This window comes from Cuculus canorus, chromosome 3 (genome assembly GCF_017976375.1).
Source record: "Cuculus canorus isolate bCucCan1 chromosome 3, bCucCan1.pri, whole genome shotgun sequence".
Taxonomy (NCBI): domain Eukaryota; kingdom Metazoa; phylum Chordata; class Aves; order Cuculiformes; family Cuculidae; genus Cuculus; species Cuculus canorus.
Window position 1 is genome coordinate 67,080,296 of NC_071403.1, and position 18,660 is coordinate 67,098,955.

Below are 18,660 nucleotides of genomic sequence, written 5' to 3' on the forward strand. Positions count from 1 at the left end.
GGTTATAGACAAGCTCTCAGCCTTTCACTGCAGGCTGCCTTTGTCTCTTTAGCATCGTTTCTTTAAGGAACTGACAGTTCTTAACCTGGTTTTCCTGTTGAATTGTTTCTCCCTGTCACTTACCTGCCAGTTTGCATAAGTATACTGAGATGTGCTGCACTGGAGCTGTGTTCCCTCTCCTCTGCTTCTCCAAATTCACAGGGTTACTCTGTTGGCACGTTGATTTAAGGTCACTTGGCAGCTTGTTCTTCATTAATTTCTTTTCTACTCCTTAATACAAATCTAGAACTGTTTCTTTTCATTGCTTTCTCTACCTTTTCTATTGAAAGCAGTCACCAGTTCCCCTCCAGTCCTTTCCCATTGGGAGTTTGTGTGTTGAATCACCAGGCTGCATGGAGCCTTGAGCAACCTATTCCAGTGGAAGGTGTCCCTGCCCATGCCAGGGGGTTGGAACTGGATGATTTTAATGTCTCTTCCAACCCAAACCATTCCATGATTCTATGATTCTGCCAGTCTGGTCCTTTGCTTTATACAGTGCTGCTATGGGCCGCAATAAAGTATCATCTGTGTGATCATTTTGGCTTAATTATCGTGGCATTCCTGACTGACTTAATGCTCGAGTTGCCTTTGCTTTAATTGTTACTCATGTGCTTTCAACAGTGTTGGTGTGTGCATCCACTCTTGAAGTGACCAAACCTCCTGCAGAAGCTGTGCCTGGGGTAGTCTCACACCAAGTATCAGTCAGAACAGCTAAGTCTTGTTTTTATGGATCAAGACTTCAGACTCTTTCCAGTTCTTCTCTTGCATCTCTCAGTAGTTTGTAGCAGACAGAGCCAAGAATTTCAGGTGGCTGCCCAGCGAGCTGCTCGTTTTCCCTGTGGTCTTCTCCATAGTGTGGTTATTTGTACCTGTCTGTAACTGCTTGTGCTTCAGAGCCACAGTAATGCTAAGCCATTTGCTCCTGAATTCATTTCGTCCTTCCATTCCAGTGCCTTTGGCTCACCTCTCTATGACAAATGCATCCCAAAAGGTATCTCCCTTATTTCATTCTCACATTCCTCTCTTGCTTATTGTGAGGCTGTGGTTGGTTGTTCATGAGTGAAAGAATATAAAGAAGCATTATTGATTGTATTTCTAGCCTGTTCCTGACAATGACTGCGCATCATACCGAGCTGAATTTCCCAGTTCTGCAAGTGTTAAGATCTAGAAATGCAGTGGGGATTTCCTCAGTTGAAGCTGTAGAGGTACAGGAGGCAGCTTGCAGTTGGGGAGGTTCCTCAGTGAGGGGTGACTCAGAGCAGAGTCTATTGTGGTGCTCTGAATTTGCCTCTTCTGGGAAAAGCTCTCTCTAGAGCAAAGTGATCTTCTTGGGCAGAATTTAACCCTGGTAGATGTAGCCTTCCTGCTTTCCCTCTCCACTCACCTGTCTTCTTGGTGTTGTTGGACTTCGATGGAGAATTCAGGGTCTGAGAATATCCAAGGAGGGAAAATAAGAAAGAGAAATACTGATGTGGTGAGGTGGAGCTGCTGTGTTATCATCACCTTAAATTTACAGTTAATCTGATCGAAACAACCTGCTCTGTGCTCAAAATCCATGACCTGCCCAGCACAAGGTGGTTGGGTGGTTAAGGACCTGTGGGGTTGGAAGCTCCAATTATAATTGGTGGTTGAAGTTTTCCTAAAGTTCACTGATTACTTTTCTCTCTTTCCGCTACTCCAAGTCTTCCATCCCGTGGAATGCTCATACTGCCGTTGTGAGAGCATGATGGGATTCCGGTATCGATGCCAGCAGTGCCACAACTACCAGCTCTGTCAAAACTGCTTCTGGCGTGGTCATGCGAACGGTCCTCACAGCAACCAGCACCAGATGAAGGAGCACTCCTCTTGGGTAACTCCACTTTGTTTGTCATGCCCAAATATCTGCCTTGGAGCTGATTTGTCCTGGAAGTTAATGTTTTCACAGTAGACTCACATAGTAGAACTTTAAAGGATTTCAAAGACTGAAAGCCTATAGATAGTAAAGCTGTATTGGGTTTATTACAAAAGATATTAATTTGTTGATGTTGTCATTGTATTCAGAGCTGTTTAAGGCATACAATCATAGAATCACAGAATGGTTTAGGTTGGAAGAGACCTTAAAGCCCATGCAGTTCCACCTCCCTGCCATGGGCAGGGACACCTCCCACTGGATCAGGTTGCTCCAAGCCCCATCCAATCTGGCCTTCATCACCTCCAGGGATGGGGCAGCCACCACTTCTCTGGGCAACCTGGGCCAGGGCCTCCCCACCCTCAGGAAAACTTTTCTTCCTAAGACCTCATCTCAATCTCCCCTCTTTCATCTGAAAACCGTTCCACCTCATCCCATCCCTGCACTCCCTGATCAAGAGCCCCTCCCCAGCTCTCCTGAAGCTTCTTTCAGTACTAGAGGCTGCTCTAAGGTCTCCCCCACAGCCTTCTCTTCTCCAGGGTGAACAACCCCAACTCTCAACATGTCCTCAGGTGGGAGGTACTCCAGCCCTTGGATCATCTTCGTGGCCTCCTCTGGACTCGCTCCAGCAGATCCATGTCAAAGTGATGGTGTTAGTTTATTACTGTTATCATTGTATTCTGGGCTGTTTGAAGCACACAGGACAGCACAGTCCTCCTCAAGGCCTTAGTACTTCTGTTCTCTTCCCCTCTTCACCTCAGTCCTTACAGTTTCCTCTCTTCTAGTTTAAAAAACGCTGCAATACCTTACCTGCCTGGAAAGGTGAACAGGTTAGCATGAAGTCTGTGCTTAGAGAGGATCTTTATCCAAGTGGCATCTTCAAAGGTAGTATTTCTATACAAGAAAATCTAGTGTTTTCATTGTCCTGACTATTGTAAGTGTCTGAACTAGAGGACTTTAAAGAAGTTATAGGAGAAGTAGCATCATTAGATGACCCTGATAATCACATAATAGGCAATTTAATATACAAAAGCCTATTTTACAGCAAAAGATTAAGCCCAACCTTTTACTTATTCAAAGAGAAGTTCACACAATGATTGGATTATAATTAGTAATTATCTCCAGGAGGAAGAGTCATTATGGTATTACTGTTTAATTTAGAAAATTGGGGCTTTGTGCCGTTCAGGAGTTGGAAGGCAAAGACAGGAAAATTCAGACTTAAATATTGTTCCTATTTTTGAACTATGTGGTAATAAACTTCTGGAATGTTTAATCTGAACTGCCAGTCAATTATTACCCCTTGAAGTATCTGCAAATCCAGTCTGCATTTCTTAATACACAAAGGTATCTGAACAGCAGCTCTAGAACTCCCAACGTCGGGATTTCCGTCTGGAATCTCCTCTGTGTTAGCAGTGAGCCGGGTGAGTCAGGGCAGCCCAGCCTGATACGAGGGGCTGTGCATCATGCACCCTGTTTTGTCACAGTACTAACTTTGGAGGCACTTGGTTCTCACTGGGCTGTACAGAATCAGGCAATTTTAAGATGTGATGTGAGCTGGAGGAACGGGGAGCTGTATCAATGGAAAAGGAGGATCATAGAACTGTTTGGGTGGGAAGGGACCTTTAAAGCTCATCCAGTTCCGACCTTTTGCACTGAGCAGGGACACCTCCCACTGGATCAGGGAGCTCAGAGCCCCCTCCAACCTGGCCTTGAGTGTTTCTAGAGATAGGGCATCAACCACATCTCTGGACAACCTGGGCCAGTGCCTCCCCACCCTCACAGGAAAACATTTCTTCCTAAGATCTGGTCTAAACTATTCCTCTTTTGGTTAAAAACCATTCTCCCTTCTCCTGTTGCTACTGGCCCTGCTAAAATAATTTCCCTGTCTTTCTTATCAACCCCTTTTAAGTATTGAAAGGCTGCAATAAAGTCTTCTCAGAGTCTTCTCCAAGCTGAACAACCCCAACCCTCTCAACCTCTTTTCGTAAAGGGAGGTTTTCCAGGCCTTTGGTCACTTTGGTGGCCTCCTCTGGACCATCTCAAATAAGTCCATGTCCTTCTTGTGCTGATGTTTTTCCTGGACTGTCTGTCCTCTGATAAATGGACCAGTGCAGTTGTGTATCCTGAACTGCATGGCTGTGCGGACGATCCTCAGAGTTAGCAGGCAATGAGATGCTCTTTCCTAGGCAGCCCCAAGGTGTGAGGTTCAGGAGGTGGCAAAGGTGAGGAACTGAAGTGGTCCCTGGCATCTTGGTCTGTTCACGCAACAGAGGGGAGACCTCATCGCAGCCTGCAGCTTCCTCACAAGGGAAGGAGGAGGAGCAGGAGCTGAGCTCTCTGACCCAAGGAAATGGCAGGAAGACACACCAGGGGAGAGTTAGGTTGGTCATTAGGTACAGATTCTTCCCCGAGAGGGTGATGGACCACTGGAACAGCTCCCCACGGAAGAACAGTGCCAAACCCGGCAATATCCCAGAAACATTTGGCCAGTGCCCTCAGACCCATGACGTGAATGTTGGGGTTGTCCTGTGCAGGGACAGGAGTTGGACTCGATAATCCTTGTGGGTCCCTTCTAGCTCAGGATGTTCTGATTCTGTGATCTATAAATTCCAGGTGAGTTGTTAAAACAGCCAAGTTACCTTCGAGGCTGATACCCTAGGGTGTAAGGTTGATGCCTTATTACCAGCTGTAGCTGAGCTAGAATGCTGCTTCTGCTATGAATAAGGGAATATTTGTTGTTTATGACCATCCTAAGATGGTGGCTGTAGTGCTTGCATCAACAAACCAAACAAACGTTCGGTTGTTTCCATAGCGATATCATCCATTGCTTCCGCTGGGAAGTCGTTATCCAGGGCATTAATCGAATCAAAATTTAAAGGCAGCCCCTTTTATCTCTCTGAGTTAAGGTCTAGCGATGCTGTAAGTAGCTGTTAATAGGATTTTGCACTCACGATTACATCTCTCATATTTCACTTCATTTAATTTCCCCTTTAGATGACCTTAATGTCATTAAAATTTGGTTTTATTCAGCCCTGCAGAAGGAAGACGAAAGAGAACAGGGGAGGTTAGATAGGGCGCTCTGCATCCCAGTCACGTTGCTGTCTGCGTGGACGCCACCATCACATGGGCTCCTCTTTTCACGTGATGTGAACCCCCCTCCTTCCATAATTCCACGTTTCCCAGTAGAGGGCACGCTGCCCTCTCGCATGGGTGGAAAACAGGCCTTGGAAGTATTTGGGACCATGTTCCTTCTCTGCTGAGACCTGGAGGTGAAGCTGAAGGCTTCACCTTCTTCCTTGTAGCGTCACCTCTGTATGGGCATTAATCCCACTTTGCTTCCCATATTGGCCTCTTCCAACTGACTCTACCTGGCTGCTCAGCACAATTCCAGACCTGGGTTTCCAGGCCCTTTGCAGTATTTTCCTGATCTCCCAGGACAGGGAGCTGAGTCCCTGCTGTCAGAAAGCAGCTGCGGGGCAGGGTTTCCATCTGGGAGCAGTGTCCCTGTCTCGCCAGGCGAGCAGAGCCAAGCCATGCGGCTGCCTCTCGCCTCTGCGGCTCTGCAAAAATCAGCCAAAGATTTTGTAGTGTGTCAGGTGCCTTTTATTCACAGGGGAGTTGCACATGTATGCAAGCACCACTAGATAAGGTGTATTTTGGCCATGGTTTAATTATAGCTAAATTGGATAAAACATGGTTGCTTATTAAATAAAGATGTAGAACTCGGGATAGTCCCAGACCAATGATGATTTACTGAAATAACCGCACCCCAAGGGTTTGTTTGCATTTGGCTTTAACTGAGGGCAAGTGCAGCAGGGAGAGCGATTCAGTGGTTAACAGGGAAGGGGTTTTAGCCTCACCTCGTTGCTATGCAAGCAGGATGTGGAGTCACCTGGAATGAGTGCAGGAGCTGGAGTGCAGAGCCAGGATCTCTTATATTGCAAAGGAAAACAAACGTTTCAGCCCCTCACAAATATTTATGTAACTGGTTTTGAGTTTTCTCTGGAACCTGGAGGAGCCAGGTGACCTTGCTGCAGGTAGACATGAGTTTGGATCATGAAACTGTGTTTGGCTGCTGCTGCTTCTGAAGTCTGTTGAGGAGTGTGGGTTTGCAGCTTGCCACTGCAGCAGAGCGTGCGCACCAGGACATGCTGGGCTTGGGGAACAACAGCTTTTGTAACGCTCTCCCAGTCTGTTCTGACCTCAATTTCTTGTGCAATTCAAAAATTTATTCAGCTGTATCATCTCAAGAGTTGTGGTGGAAGTGAGGTTATAGAAACAACTCTGGCTGTCCGGATCCACACATGACGCAGTAGTCCACCTCCAGCAGAATTCCATAAGTCCCAGAACATGGAAAATCCACAAATGTCATAGAATCATAAAGTCATGGAATGATGTGGGTTGGAAGGGACCTTAAAGCCCATCCAGTTCCAGCCCCCTGACAGAGACAGGGGCACCACGCACTGGATCAGATTGTTCAAAGCCACATCCAGCCTGGTCCTGAATGTCCATATCTAGTAACCAAAGGATCCATGGAGATCTGTGCTAACTGCATATGGAATTGTAACTCTGTAGAAGATTCATTGATTCCTTACACACCAATGAAACTGGTGGCAAACAGCTCTTCCAAATTGTTGTATTCTGTGTGTGATGAGGTGAGTGATGGGGTGAGAGGAAATGTCCTCACGTTGTACCAAGGGAGTTTTAGACTGGATATTTGGAATTCCTTTACTGAAAGAGTGAAGAGTGCCCCTAGCAGAGGCTGCCCAGGGCAATAGTGGAGTCCCCATCCCTGGAAGGGTTCAAAAACATTGTGGCTGTGGCAACTGGGGACGTGGTTTGGTCAGCACAGTGGGGTTGGGCTGACGGCTGGAATAGATGACCTTAGAGGGATTTACCAATCTCAATGGTTCTGTGATTCTATGATGAAAAAGCAGCAGAAACTGTTTGTTTTGAATATTTATTGATAGACTTAGGGAAAGGTTAGCGTCTTCAACTGTGAAGCCTAGATAGATGAAGAGTTCACTGAAGAAGGAATCTCAGACTGTAAAATGAACAGGGATTTGTTGTGCCATGAGGCAGGGGATCTGCAGGAAGCACCCAAAGATCTATTGTGCCAGGAGGCAGGGGATCTGCAGGAAGCACACAAGGGTTTGTTGTGCCACAAGGCAGGGGATTGGCAGGAACCACCTCAGTTGTTGTGTGTGAAGGCACTTAGAGCTGCAGAACGTGACTGGTGCAGTGCTGGAGCCAACTGGCATCTGCGTCTTGTTTCAATGATGTGGAAAAGAAGCTTTTCCTGAATGCCTTGGTGATTGGGTGATCAGTAAAAGGGAAAAGGAAGCTGCTGTATGACTTCGCATTTTGGAGAAAACCCAAACCTATGAGTTACTGGGTCCGGGAATGTTGCTGAGATACTGTGTCCGCATAAGGAGCACGTATTTCCATTCTGTGCCAGGATCATTATCCCTGCTTGCTGTCAGACTGATATGATGGCCAGAGCAGTGCCGAGCCCATAGAGTCGTGTTCCGTGCCCATTTAGGACGCAAACAGAATGGATTGCCTGCACACAGTTCCCGGGAGAGCATGTGGATGAACTGAAGGTGGAGCAATGCGTTGCTGGCTGGTTTCTACAGCGACGCTGTTGTTGCAGAAGGAAATGGAAATGTTAAGTGGCTGGAAGCTACTGAGCTAACGGCACACCTGACTGTTTACCCTCTAAAGCTGAAGAGAAATAAGAACATGAAGTGGTTTTAAAGATGTGAGAAACTTTTTCAGCACTTGAAATTCATTATTAGTTTTAACTACTAATTTGGAGTGAAAATGTATTAATGGTGGGGATTTTACAGCAGTATCCAAGTTCCAAACTGAGAACCTGGTGCAACAAAAATTACAGATCCTTCAGGAAACACAGTTTGCCCCTAGCTGTTCACAAATATAGAGTCAAGGAGCAGCTGGAAGGACAGCTGGGGAGGGAGAAGAAGGTACCACTTTTAACTTCCAGTACTGAAAGGGGCTCCAGGAAAGCTGAGGAGGGGCTCTTGATCAAGGATTGCAGAGGCAGGATGGGGGGGGAATGGTTTTCAGCTGAAAGAGGGGAGATTGAGATGAAATCTTAGGAAGAAATGCATTCCTGTGAGGGTGGGGAGGCCCTTTCCCAGGTTGCCTGGAGAAGTGGTGGCTGCCCCCGTCGTTGGAGGTGTTTAAGACCAGGTTGGATGGGGCTTTGAGTAACCTGATCCAGTGGGAGGTGTCCCTGCCCATGACAGGGTTTCTTTAAAGGTTTCTTCCAACCCAAACCATTCCATGATTCTATGATATCCAAGAGGCAGGAGGTCAGGATTAGAGACAGTGATGAGAGTGAGGTGGGTTTTGTAATTTCTGTGGTAGAGCTCAGCTTAGTGAAGGAAAGACTGGCTGTTTCGGAGGGAGATGAGATGCCTGCAAGAGGCGCACTTGCCTGCGCAGCAGTGTGCCTGTTGAGCACGCTGAGCTCTTTTCACTGCCAGCTGCACTGAGAAGCCTTATCAAAAAGCTGGGATCAATGGAAATTATCTTCCCCCTATAATTCCAGAGGGTGAAGCTGCAGCTACAGCTGGTAGCTACAGCAGTGGCTCAGTTGTCAGTGTTCTAGATAGCACTGCATTTGTTTGACGAAATAACTGGGAGGGTAGCACGACAGGATACAATGTTTGTTACCAGAAGGCAAAAAGCCTTTAAAATAGCCTAAAAATGCTGCAAAGAGGAGATCACAGAGAAAGCATGCTGGGAATAGAATGATCTGTGCAGGAACCAAAGGATGAATGGGGTAGAGAGTAACATAGGAAATCTGTAAAAGGGGAAGCAACTTGAGAGAGAAAGAAACGAAAGAAAGAATGGTCACAGGTACAAGAGGTAATTTAGGAAAACTGGAATTTCGCTTTCAGTATCATCACATTTATTGTGTGATTTAAATTTTACTGTAGACCTAGCAAGAAGTAATGTCAAGATTGGATTGTGTTTTTCATAGGCTTTCAAAGTGATCAAAGGCTGATGATTGGACTGGAACTGGTTGCCCAGAGGAGTCATGACCGCCCCATCCCTGGAGATATTGAATGCCAGGTTGCATGGGGCTTTGAGCAAGCTGATCCAGTGGGAGGTCTCCCTGCCCATGGCAGGGACTTGGAACTGGATGAACATTAGGGTCCCTTTTCGGCCAAACCATTCTGTGGTTCTATGATAGAACCTTTCATAGTGAGGCTGTGCGCATCAGCTCCCTTGGCCAGGGCAGTCCATTGGGTGCAATCCACTAGGTATTTTCTTTGTTTACAAAGAAAAAGGAAAATAGAAACCCATCAGCTTCCCCTCAGCAAGTCCTTTTAGCACTTGCAGGTTAGTGATTAGTGAGATAAAGGGGCTCTGGGCATGCGTTGTACAGAGCTCCATGTGGGAGTCTCTCCTGCAGCTGTTTATTGCCCTGACATCCGTTGTACTGAAGCTGAGGGGAGACCTTTTCATTGTCTACAACTGCCTGAAAGGAGGCTGTAGTGAGGTGGGTGTTGATCTCTTCTCCCAAGTGACAGGCAATGGGGAAAGAGGAGATGGCCTCCAGCTACGCTAGGGCAGGTTCAGATTAGACATCAGGAACAATTTCTTCACAGACGGGGTTGTCGAGTCCTGGCAGAGGCTGCCCAGGGCAGTGGTGGAGTCCCCATCCCTGGAGGTGTTTAAGAGATGGGTGGATGAGGTGCTCAGGGATATGGTTTAGTAGTGGACAGGTACGGTTGTACTTGATGAGCTCAAAGGCCTTTTCCAACCAAATGATTCTATGAAGCCCTTCTGGGTGAGAGAAGACAAGAATCTTATACCCAGCATAAGTGTCTAGCGGTGGGGCTTTGGTAGGGTGAAGCCTTACTGTCTGCAGAAGCTGGAGATCAGATATTGGGCAGATCAGCTGCCCAGTTCGCTGGTGTTTGAATCCTAGAATCACAGAATGGGTTGGGTTGGGAGGGACCTCAAACCCCATCCAGTTCTATCCCCTGCCATGGGCAGGGAGACCTCCCACTGGATCAGGTTGATCAAAGCCCCATCCAACCTGGCCTTAAACACCTCCAGGGATGGAGCAGCCACCACTTCTCTGGGCAGCCTGGGCCAAGGCCTCCCCACCCTTGCAGGAAAACATTTCTTCCTAAAGTCTCATCTCAATCTCCCCTCTTGCTGCTCAAAACCATTAACAACTGTAAAGGTTTTTAAACGACTTGCTTTCCATGATCTTCTGCTGGTTCGGGGGCTGGATCTGTGGATGGATGAATGAAAATTCTGGTCTCTGAGAGGAATTAGGCTGCAACATATTGAGTAATTGGTTTACTTTTGAGCTAGTATGTTCTTAACGTGGTACCCAGGCTGGAGCAGGGTCTGTCAAGCAGCATTTGGTGGCGACAGAGGTGCGGGGCTGGAACTGAACTGTAACTGGCACTTGGGTCTTCTCTGACATATACTTCAGAGAAGAACCCTATCTGGTCTAATGGGGGGTGTCCCTGGCCATGGAGTGGAACTGGATGGGCTTTAAAGTCCTTTCCCACACAAGCAATTCCATGATTCTATGGTTGTATAGATCCTTTTTTCCCAAGATTCCATTCCTGTTTTTTATGGTTCTCAGTTAGCGCTGACTTTGAGGTGTAGGTTGAGAAGAGAAAATAATGAATGTTCCATTAAGAATCAGCTGTCTGAATGGATCCTTGCAGGCACCCAGCTCATCTTTCTTGTCAAATTTGAAAGGAATTTTCCTCTTTCTCCTCGTTTTCCTATTGATATTTTACATTAGAATTAAATGTAAATTAAATTAAACTCTGCTCAAGAAAACCTATGGGCGAGGAAGCTGTTCTCTCTCGATTTACATGTTTTGCAGTATGTTGGAACGATTTTAATTGCCTTTATTGCCTGTTCTGTAGTGCTAAAGGCAAGAGACCCAGGGCTGAAGTTTCTCACTGGTTTACTGATTAGTAATTGTGTATTTGTTAGTAACTGTTAGTAGTTATTAGTAATTGCTAGTTAGTTATTTGTATTAACTGTAACTGTAACTCCTGCCCTGGGTTTCCTTGCCTCCTGTTTAAATCTGTTAATCTGAACTTTAGTTTCAATTGCCTTGAGAACTGGTCCTAATTCCGCTTCAGAATGTCCTGCAGGAGTAGTAAAAGGATTATATAGGAGTAGTTAATCATTTGGTTATACGCCCAGAGGCTGTCGGTGAGTTAGTTCAGAAATAGAGGGCTGCCAGGCTTCTTCTGAGCTCTCCAGAAAGCATTCCCTGGCCTAGTGTTGTTAGTGTGATAGCATTTAAGACTTGATTTTCTAAGTCAACACTGGATTCAAACCCGTTTGGAGCACATGGCTTGAGCCAGCTCTCCGTCCTGCACTAGGGTCACAGCAACCCCATGCAGTGCTCCAGGCTTGGAGAGGAGTGGCTGGAAAGCTGCCTGGAGGAGAAAGACCTGGGGGGTGTTGATTGATAGTCAGATGAACACAAGCCAGCAGTGGCCCAGATGGCCTGGAAGACCAACAGCATCCTAGCTTGGATCAGGAATAGTGTGATCAGCAGGAGCGGGGAAATGATCCTTTCCCTAGACTCAGCGCTGGTGAGGCTGCACCCTGAATCTTGGGTTCAGTCCTGGGCCTCTTACTCCAAGAAATACATCGAGGGGCTGGAGCGTGTCTAGAGAAGGGGAATGGAGCTGGGCAAAGGTCTGGAGCCCAAGGGTTCTGGGAGTGGCTGAGGGAGCTAAGGCTGTTTAGTCTGAGGGAGACCTCATTGCACTCTACAATTGCCTGAAAGGAGTTTGCAGTGAGGTGGGGATTGGTCTCTTCTCCCTGGTAGCCAGCAACAGGACAAGGGTAGGTGGCCTCAGGATGTGCCAGGGGAGATTTAGGTTGGATATGAGGAGGAATTTCTTTACTGAAAGAAAGGGTTCTCAGGCACTGGCAGAGTCTGCCCAGGGAGGTGGTTGAGTCCCTATTCCTGGAGGTGTTTAAAAGACGAGTAGATGTCCTGCATGGGGACGTGATCTAGTGCCGGACTTAGCAGGGCTGGATCAGTGGTTGGATTCAATGATCTTAAAGGTCTTTTGCAACCAAACCCATTTTATGATTTCATTACTCCTGTGTGCCTGGCATCACGTGTCAGCCTGGCAATGCCGGAGATGATCCCAGTGGTTTCTCCTTGTGATGAGCGCAACTGAGTGAATTTGGGAAAGGAAATAGAGTCCAGTTGTTTGTGTCTGCCTTAACACCCTGTTCCACCTTGGCTTTGCCCTTACGAACAAAAAATGTGGTTGTTGTTTTAAACTGATCACCCTTGCAAAGGACAGAGTGGTGGCATCGCGCCAGCCTTCCCTTGATTCCAGTAGCTGGGAAGGGAAGATGGTGGAATGTCACTGGCTATTCCTGATTATTCTGGACTGTGCCTTTTCTTACTTGCTCTGTTCCTGACTGCTCTGCGCAACAAGGAACTCATTTTGTCATCCTTCTCCCAACAGAAATCACCAGCGAAGAAGCTGAGCCACGCCATTAGCAAATCGCTCGGCTGCGTACCCAGCAGAGAGCCGCCTCGGCCTGTGTTTCCCGAGCAGCCGGAAAAGCCCCTCGATCTGGCCCATATAGTGTGAGTACCTAGTTTAATCCGTTTTTCGCTTGATCAGTGATGCAGAGCAGCGTGTTTGCAGCTGTGTTTGACTTTGGGATAGGCCAGCTCAAAGGAGCCCTGAGGATGGAATTGTGAGGTTGCAGTGCTTTAATTATTGTGTTTCGCTGAAAAATGAAATGTGTTGTTCGGTTCAGAACACCTTGTTAACAAGAGAATAGTTGCAGAACATGCTTATGCGTGATAGACTGACTCTATGTTCTACCGGCACCTATGAGCTTTTCCGATCTCACCTTTTACATGTCACCGTGTTGGATCAGACTCTGTTTTCTCATTTATTATAGATTAAAATTATATAAAAAGAACATGTTAAGCATACTTACTTGCAAGTTGCTGTTGCCTGATGTTAGCAGTAGTGGGTTTTGGCAGTTGCTGCTGCCTCAGAGCACTCGCATTGTATTCGTGTTTATCTGGCAGAGAGGTTTGCAGTGTTCCTCTGCTCAGTGGTGTTACTGCTCCTGTTCATTCTGGTCTTGTCGAACCAATGGGATGGTTTTAATGAAATACCATTCCACTGGTGTTGGTTTGAACAGGATTGAATCCATGTGCTTCCTTAATTTGCCAATTTTCACAGCAAAAATGAAACCTGTGACAAAAACCCTCAAACCCGTTTTGTCACTGTGTGTGAATAATAACTCCAGTCTCCAAACAGAGCTGTCTTGGTGTTCTACAGAGGCTTGAGAAAACATCTCCGTCTCTTCATGTGTCTAAATTTGAGCACATGCTACAGAGAGGAGAGAAGCAAAGGGATGTAATTTATGGAAAACGAAGGATTCCCCCTTCCATGGGTGTAGATTCATGTGCAGTTCTGAGAGTGAGTTGAGTTGATGCTGTCCTGGTTTCCTATGGTATCATAAATAGCATATTTGAATCATGAATAACAGATTCTTGGCCTGGTTTCTCTCTCTCTCAATTTCCGAATGGAGAACCAAGGTACTCAAGCCTGACAGGTCGGTATCAGGGTGTGCTGCTCCAGCCTTCCCCAGTGCCATGTGATTCTGATTGCCCAGCTCTTCCATATGCTTCTTTAGCAGTTGTGGCCATCATTAAGAAAGAGCTGGAGGCAAGCTTGTCAAAATCTTGGAGAGGTGAGGGCTGTAAAGCTTGTGACAGTGTGGTAAAACCCGTGGCACTTTTTTCTGTGGAAGGCAGGAAAGGTCCAAGGCTTGGCTTGGAAGAGAACTCGCAATGTTGGGCTCAGTAAGAGCATCAGTTTGAGCGGTCCGAATTTCTGCTTGGATTTGTGGTTGGGTTTTGCAGTTTGTGTATCACTGAGTTTGCCAGCTGTGATCATGCTTGCATTAGTCCTGTGCGGGAGGTGAGCAGCTCTGGGCCATTGTTGGGATTTTCTCTGTGAATTTGCACTCAGATTTAAAGAAAAACAGCCTGCTACGCTGCTGGAGGCTGGGTTCTCCTCAGCAAACGCCTAGCAGAGCCTTAAGGACAAGGCTGTCACTGCCTGCAGTACTAACTCCATGCCTTGGCCAGGATGTGCTGTGGAACTTCTTCCTTAGCTTTAAATCTGGGTTTGATGTGGGAAGGGAGCTGCTCAGCCTCATAGGAAACAATTTTGTTTCATTGAATCGTGGAATCATGGAACAATTTGGCTGGGAAGGGATGTGAATGTCCATCCAGTTCCAACCCCCTGCCATGGGCAGGGACACCTCCCACTGGATCAGATTGCTCCAAGCCTCATCCAACCTGGCCTTCAACACCTCCAGGGATGGGGCAGCCACCACTTCTCTGGGCAATCTGGAACAGGGCCTCATCACTCTCACAGGAAAACATTTCTGCCTAAGACCTCATCTCCATCCTCCCCTCTTTCAGCCCAAAATCTTGTTCCTGCCCATGGCAGGGAGTTGAAACTGGTTGGGCTTTGAGATCCCTTTCAACCCAAACCATTCCTTGTTTCTGTGTGGGACATGGAGAAGTCTTGTTATCATCATTGATCAGATGCTGCACATAGTTGTTGGATTTGTCATCCTCTTGTTTTGCTCTTTTTGCAACTTTTTTGCAAATTGCTGAATTTTCCTGCCTGAACCTTTGCTGTGAATTCATTTTGCTGGAAAACGCTGGCTTATTTTCAGCTGTCCTGCTCATTCTGTCACTGCTGAGCCATGATGTCAGCTTCTTTCACATCACAGGCAGTTTTTACTGATATTCCATAAATACACATTTAAAACCGGTGAAGATGTTTACCAGAAGGCAGATGCTGTCTTGTTTATAAAAGGGCTATAGAGTTTAACATGTTTGAACTGCACATTTCCCTTGATTTTGGTATTCTGTTGGGGTTTGCATTTGAATACAGCACCTGCTCCACTGAATTCTCCTTCCTTTCCCGGCGAAGGAAGCATTTGAGAGGAAACGGCGGCAAGTTGTGCCAGTGGAAGTTTAGATTGGTTATCAGAAAAAATGTCTTTACTGAAAGGTTTCAGTACAGGCTGGGGGATGACATGATTGGGAGCATCCCTGCAAAGAAGGACTTGGGGTGCTGGGGAATGAGAAGCTCAATGTGAGCCGGCGATGGGCTCTCACAGCCCAGAACACAACTGTGTCCTGGGCTGCAACCAAACCAGTGGGACCAGCAGGGCAAGGGAGAGGATTCTGCCCCTCTGCTCAGCTCTGGTGACATCCCACCTGGAGCTCTGCATCTAGTTCTGGAGTCCTCAGCACAGGAAGGACATGGATCTGTTGGAGCGAGTCCAGAGGAGGCCACAAAGATGATGTTGGGGCTGGGGCACCCATACAAGGCCAGACTGAGAGAGTTGGGATTGTTCAGCCTGCAGAAGAGAAGGCTGTGGGGAGACCTTAGAGTGGCCTTCTAGTATGGAAAGGGGCTCCATGAAAGCTGGGGAGGGGCTTTTTACAATGGCCTGTGGTGACAGGCTGAGAGGGAATGGCTTTAAATTAGAAGGGGGAAGATTTAGATTAGACATTAGGAAGAAATTTTCCGCAATGAGGGTGGTGAGGCCCTGGCCCAGGTTGCTCAGAGAAGTGGTGGCTGCCCCATCCCTGGAGATGTTCAAAGCCAGGTTGGATGCAGCTTTGAGCAACCTGATCCAGTGGGAGGTGTCACTGGATGCAGTAGGGGGCCTGGAACTGGGTGGACTTTAAGGTCCTTTCCACCCAAACCATTCTATGAAAGAGTGGTGAGGTCCTGGCAGAGGCTGCCCAGGACAGTGATGGAGTCCCTATCCCTTCAAGGGGTTCATAAACTTTATGGCTGTGGCATTTCAGCCATGGTTTAGTCAGCATGGTGGGATTGGGCTGACGGTTGGGCTGAATGATCTTAGAGGGTTTTTCCAACTTTAACGATTCCATGATTCTATGAGCTGAACTTGCTGAAATTGTGCTTTGTGCAAGCTGGAATAATGGTCTCAGTGCTGGACTAAGGGGATGAGATTCAATTTTTAGGTTTGTGGGGAGTTTTTTGAGTTTTTTTGTGAGATTTCAGGGTTGAACAATCTCTGTTGTATTTTACTGTTGATGACTCAGGTATTAATCTTTCTTTCAGATCAAAACATGCAGGTGTTTGCATTTTGCCCTGTGTATATTGGCTCATATTCTCTCCAGTCTTTATTTCTCTTCCTTTGTCTCATCTGCTCTTTCTTTCCTTCCCTTTGAATCTCCGTAGCTGTTCAGTGGGGCAGGGAATGTGGTGCCAGTGGCTCCCCAGTTACCAGGCAGTTAGCAATTGGTAACCAAGGCTGCGGGCATTAAAGGCTTTGATCTCTGGATGTTCCTGAAGCCTGGGATCCTCTTGGAGAAGGCAGAAGCCTGATCCACTGAGGACTTAACATCAGAAATGTGTTAAGGCATATAATTGGGACCTGGAATGTTACAGAGGAGAGAAATGGGTTTGTGCTCTCTAATCCATGTGAGATGTGCTGGCACTGGCTGTGGGGGTCCATGTCCTCTGAAAGCCAGTGCAGATCATGGTGTGGTGCTTCCTTTGTTGTGTGTTTGTCCTTCTCCAGGGCAATATTGTGTTTTGGAGGGAGAGATTTGCACTTTGATATTAATTAATTCCAGGGGAAGAATGTAGTGAAATTCCACGCATTGGTAGTTAAGAACTTGACCTCTGCGTAAATGCGCTGCTCCAGGCAGACGGGGCAGAGGGCAGCTCCAGCATTTGCATCCGAACAGGGCACAAGGGCTTTGGGTTAAAAAAACAGGAAAAGATTCCCCAGTCCTTTTGTAGCTGGACAGTTCATCCCTGCCTGCTCTATCCAACCTGAACCTGTTCTGTGGGATAACATTCCGTGTGCCCAGGAGATGCTGGGTCACGTGTCGGCTCCGTTTCCTTAGAGACAGCGCCGTGCCGCGCATCGGGATGCCGCGCGTTGGGGTACCAGCTTGGTTGAGGAGCGGAGCAGCGGCTGCCGTCACCACAAAGGTTTGCTGTCTTTGCCTCCCTTGCCGGTCCCACCACTTGCGGATGAGAAACCTCCGTCAGGTCCTTGCGGGCGGCCAGGATGCGGGAGCGTGTGGGGAGGGCAGGGGTGACTTCTGAGTGGTGTTTACATCGCCCGGGGTGTGCGGGGAGCGGTGATGGAGCAGCGAGCGGGATGTCGTGAGGAGCGGCAGCGTGAGCCTGTGTTGGGGTTTCATTGTTCCTGGCTGTTGTGAGCAGCTTGGATGAACAACTCAGGGGGGGATGTGGCACGGGGATCTTCCCCAGCAGCCTGGAATGGGAATGAGGGCTTCACTGCTGTCCTTCCTCTGAGTCATTCCGAACAGGGCAAGAACAAAGTCCTTGTGGAGTGACAGCCCACTGGGTGCTGTGTTTGCCACAGGAATTGTCATTAACTGATCATTCCCACCATGTGGCATTCAGTGGAAACCAGAATTCACCGTGGTTTGGTCTTGATAAGGAATATGTAGATTGCAAACGAGGCATGATAATGAACTCTGTGTGTCTGTGTGTCAACGTCCCTGAGCAGCTCCTGCTCTTCTATTTCCAGCTGAATGGAAAAAAGCAGCTCTGTGCTGCTTTTGTCGGAGAGTCGGCACACAGATAAATGGGCTGTTATATAAAAAACAGTGACGGATCCACTCTAAAATAGCTCAGAACCAGTGCATTGTGTGCATCTGCACCAGGTGGTATTACAGAGCTCAGGGATTTATTTCTCCCCGTCCTCATCCTTTTGTGAATTCTCAGATATCTGTTTATATTTTCAGGTTTGTGATTGGGTTTTAACTCCTCAGCATCTTTTGGACCAGCAGCAAACACATAGAACTGGGTTTTAAATTAACACAAAATTAAAGCAGTCCCTTCCTCATTCTTCTGCTACTAAAATAACGAAAACTTGCCATTTCCAGAGGATAGAGCCAAAAGACAACGTCCTCTCCCGGGCTCAGGGCAATACGAAGCCAGGCTAAGAAGCTTTAATAATAGATCTGAGACTGAGACATTGTCATATCCAAACATGTTTAAAAGCTTTCCCCTCAGCAAATATTCTGGATGCTATTTTTGGATTATACATTTTTAACCACAATTGTTGTTGGATTATACCTTGTTAATTATTTTTCTGCTTCCCTGTGTATCCAGGCAGCTTGGGGCTGGTTTAGTGCTGAGGAAAATGAATCCCAGGTAAAAAACAGACATAAAAGCTCCTTAAGGCGGGAGAAAACTTAGCTGAACATTTTAAAGGGAAGCAGAGACCACGTTTTCTCATCCTATCCGCAAATAAAAACCTGCTCTGGCGTAGTATAAAAACGGGAATTGTTGGATTTTGGACTGTTTAGAGTAACAAAGAGAACAAAGGAGTTGGGAGTCTGTAACCTATATAGGCAGATTTTCTTGACAGTGGATCACAGGGGTTGCAGTGGCACGGGGTGGTGAGCTCCAGTGCAAAACCACAGTGGTTCTGGTCCCTTTTGTAGGGAAAGTGACCAGCAGGGCCAGGGATGAGATTCTGCGCCTCTACTCCACTCTCATAAGACCTTGCCTGAAGCCCTGTGTCCAGCTCTGGAGTCCTCAGTACAGGAAGGACATGGATCTGTTGGAGCGAGTCCAGAGGAGGCCCCAAAGATGATCTGGGGGCTGGAGCACCTC

At 47.2% G+C, this 18,660-nt stretch overlaps 1 protein-coding gene across 14 annotated transcripts in view; it reads left to right on the top strand.

Moving 5' to 3' along the window:
- Positions 1 to 18,660, top strand: part of DTNB (dystrobrevin beta) — a 161,548-nt gene that overhangs the window by 38,158 nt on the left and 104,730 nt on the right. For all 14 annotated transcript variants that reach the window (XR_008449026.1, XR_008449030.1, XR_008449029.1 and 11 more), the window contains 2 exons: positions 1,722 to 1,888; positions 12,439 to 12,563. Coding sequence is in view for 10 of the 14 variants with exons in the window: in XM_054061653.1 (XP_053917628.1) it covers positions 1,722 to 1,888; positions 12,439 to 12,563 (292 nt within the window). In the remaining 4 variants the exon portion in view is untranslated. The remainder of the gene's footprint in view (positions 1 to 1,721; positions 1,889 to 12,438; positions 12,564 to 18,660) is intronic.